This window comes from Cherax quadricarinatus, chromosome 68, assembly GCF_038502225.1.
Source record: "Cherax quadricarinatus isolate ZL_2023a chromosome 68, ASM3850222v1, whole genome shotgun sequence".
In the NCBI taxonomy this organism is placed as follows: domain Eukaryota; kingdom Metazoa; phylum Arthropoda; class Malacostraca; order Decapoda; family Parastacidae; genus Cherax; species Cherax quadricarinatus.
In genome coordinates, this window is record NC_091359.1 from 11915971 (window position 1) to 11919928 (window position 3958).

Consider the following 3958-nt stretch of genomic DNA (forward strand, 5'->3'; position numbering starts at 1 on the left):
TAACCTGCAGTCAGTCTCCTAAGTACGGGATATTTGTGTATTATGTACCTTCATAGAGATGAAGACATACCAGCTTTCAGACATAGATATGCCAACAGATACAGACATTCCACCAGATACAAACATAACCGCGTACTGACACAGGTGATTCGTGGCTCAGTAGAAGCATCTGAGGCTTACAACCGATGGACAGAGGTCTGATCGTGTAGTGGGTGGATACGATGAACAGGTCTTGTAGTGGATGGATACGATGAACAAGTCTTGTAGTTGGTGGAGACGTTAAACAAGTCTTGTAGTGGGTGGAAACGTTGAGAAAGTCTCCTTTCACCTTCTGCGTCTGTTACACTAGCACTAAATGGATACCTTGTTTTAGTCAACAGCTGCGGACGGTATTCTAGGCAAAGACATGTTAGTATATCTTAGAGCTGAGCTTTGAAATGAGCTTAGGTGGAACAACTCATAGCCTAAAGTGCATAAAAAATCCTAAGTACATAGAGATAAGCATCTTAGCAAGTAGCGCTATCAAGAGATCTGGACAGAAATGCAGTGTCTTCAGAGCAAAGCCAGTTACAAACTGTTTACTTAATACATATCTTCCTGAAAATCTCCTCCTAATCAAAATGAGAAGACAAAAGAATAAACAAACTCAATTTTAATTTTATATTTATTGTTTCTGATTGTTTTGGACAGAAATCTCATGAACAATGATCATACAGTAATTAAATGATGAAAATCGCCCGATCGTTAAACCATATGCAAGTTAAAATATTTTTTTTTTAGCAATATGGCCAATAGAATATTTTTTAACAATGATATGTAAGAACGTAATGCCAAACAAAAAATGCTGATATATTAAAGCTATGTTAGTAGCCACTGTAGCTGTTGTCAATACTTGATACGATGTCCAAAACTTGCAGAAAAGATTAGAGTCCGTACAAATTATCTGCCGAAACTGTAGTTAGGAATGTTGTAGCCTTTGCGAACGCCGATGAATCTGCCACGACTACCAGCATTACCTTTGTAGCCACGATAACCTGTAGGAACACCGAAGGACCTGCCACGACCACCGATGGAGCCCAGAGCACTACCGAAAGACTTACCAAATCCTCGGAAAGATCCACCAAGGCGCTTATCAATGGGTATACCACGAATACCGAAGGAACCATCAATACTGTTCTTTGAGCCATCAAAACCACCGTAAGGGTGGCCAAGAGACCCAACAGGACCATGACGACCACCAGAAGAGCCCACAAAGCCTCCTGGCACACCGTTCTTCAAGCCATAAGTGCTGTCCAGAGAATTAGTTTTTATACCTGAAGACCCCACAAAGCCTCCTGGCACACCGTTCTTCAAACCATAGGCGTTGTCAATAGAGTTAGTTTTGATACCGAAGGTGCTTGGTGGAGCCTTGCCGAAGCCACTGTTTGGTAACTTAACGCTGTCATGTACACCGTGTTTTCCAGCGGGATGGCCAGCGCCGCCTTTTGAGAAGATCTCGTGAACTGTTTTAGGTAATGCTTCAGGAGCAATGCCCCTGAAAAACCCATCCGGATCATGGTATGCCAAGACTTTACCACGACCGCCACGACGTATGCTGGACGGTTTTTCGTCGGGAGCTTCACCTTGTTTGGAAATGTCTTCTGGCCTGCACGAGCCCATCAGAAGAGCAACAAACAAGGTGATCACCAGCAACGTCTGAGACAGAAAGTATACGAATGTAAGAAACAAGGTTACAATTTTATTACTACTACTACTGCTACTACTACTATTACTACTGCTGATGATGATGATATTGACACAATGTTTGAATTACACTAATTTAATAAGATGTCTTCTGGCAGACGACAGGTCTTTAAAAAAAAATACCATAAGCATATCAACATTTTACAACACTGCTACAAGTATTGCTACTACTACCACTATTACTACCACTACTATTACTACTGCTAATAATAATAATGAAAATTAAAATGAATTTATTAATTAAAGTGGCTTTCCACAAAAAGCATTTGTGAATGTAAAATGACTATGAATCATTGCTTCAGTTGCCAAGTAGAGATGTACAAGTTACTAACATGAAACAACATCTACAACACTAATGCTTGGAAAATAAAAAAAAAATATATATCAATTTATAATTTATTTGTGAAGCACTTCAACTGGCATGCTGGTTCACATTAGACTAGTCCAATTTACGTAAAACCTTAAATTCTATACGATTTTTAAAGTTACATAAGGTAGTAACCATATTTGTAATGCTGCTTAAGGTAGTAACTTGAAGACAAAGTGACTTCCTGTTAGTTAGTCCCACTTATCTACAAGTCCATAGCGAAACCGGTGTTTCCCCATAACCTTTCCATCGTTAGGCAGAATTAAAATACCAAAGAGATATAGTAGATTTTTTTTTTTTTTTTTTTTTTGGGGGGGGGGGGTAAAAACGGAAAATGAATATTTAATAGATAAATCATTTACTTGAAGATAAAAGACCCCTGAGTATTAATATACAATTATAATATATATATATATGTCGTGCCGAATATGTAAAACTGGTCAATTAACAAGAACTCATTTAAAATTGAGTCCTTTCTAAAATTTTCTCTTATACGTTTAAAGATATATTTTTTTCCATTAATGTTAATATAAAAAAAATTAATTTTGCACCAAAAGGATCTTAGAAAACTTACCTAACCTTATTATAACAAGCGCAATTTATTTTATAGCCTAACCCAACTAAATATATTTTAAATACGTTTACAATAATTTAGTACTAAACAAACACAATCAAATATATTTTTTTCGTTAGGTTCAGAATGATTTTGGCGAAATTATTGCATACACAAATTTTCGCTTGTCCTATATGGCAAGATGAGCGTTGCTATTTAAGCCAAGATCGCAAGTTCTGCCTATTCGGCACGACATATATATATTATATATATATATATATATATATATATATATATATATATATATATATATATATATAATGTCGTGCTGAATAGGTAAAACTGGTCAATTAGCTAAAGCTCATTTAAAATTAATCTTTACATTAACCTAAATTAAAAAATATATATATTTAAACGTATGAGAGAAAAAGTGACAATATATTCCATAAGTAACTGTTGAATAGCGAAATTATTTCACTAAAGTACCTGAACCTGAGTATTGATAATTACGCAAAGGCAAAAAACAGTCTTACCATGGTCGAAGTGGTCTTGGAGTCGAGTCTGAGTGTGGACTAGGGATTGGAGGTCCTGCCTTCTCTTATATATCCCTTCCGGCTTCCTTCCTAACTAGCACATGGACATTCCAGGGTCACAGGATTCCTTTGTGTGGGTCCTGTTCTGCTCTGTGTATATATGTTCTTGGAAAGTAATTCCATCTGTAGTTTTCGCTAGTTTCTTTGGTGTTATAGCCTTAGGTGCCAGGTGGAACAACTTCGGGGTGCTGGTGAGTGATTAGGGATAGTGGTTGTTGGTATTATATGTTGGTGTTGGTGGTTATTGGGGAAACTTACACTTTTCTTTGGTGGTTCTTGAGAGGTAGGATTGTTGTTGGGATGATTGTTGCTATGATACTGGTAATACTTGTTGATGGAAACGGCGTATATACACGTGAAGTGCATATCCATCTCTAGGTGCAACACAGTGAGAATTAATTTAAATCCTAACCTTATACAGTAAACTACTAAAGCTTATTGGTGTACAGATATCACTGGTTAACAATTTTTGAAAAGTTGTATGCTTCTTAAATGAGATCAGTTAATTCTTATGTATTTTCATATCCTAAATCCAAATATCACCTTGAAAAATGTTTATTGGCTATAGGTTTAAAGATACGAGACATGTAATATTTGATTATTTTATTATAACGTACAATATGCAGATTATAATCTGCAGTCTTAACGAAACTTTTATCAACAGACTTTACACCTTAGTAACTACCCATAAAAAGGGAATCA

General features: G+C 36.3%; 1 protein-coding gene across 1 annotated transcript; it reads right to left on the reverse strand.

Moving 5' to 3' along the window:
- Window positions 1-676: 676 nt before the first annotated feature.
- Window positions 677-3247, reverse strand: LOC128697632 (uncharacterized). Its single transcript, XM_053789462.2, has 2 exons — window positions 3197-3247; window positions 677-1695 (listed from the first exon to the last, which is right to left on the reverse strand). The coding sequence occupies exons 1-2, from the start codon at window positions 3197-3199 to the stop codon at window positions 940-942; spliced, it is 759 nt and encodes a 252-aa protein (XP_053645437.1). The 5' UTR covers window positions 3200-3247; the 3' UTR covers window positions 677-939.
- Between the last annotated feature and the right edge of the window lie 711 nt (window positions 3248-3958).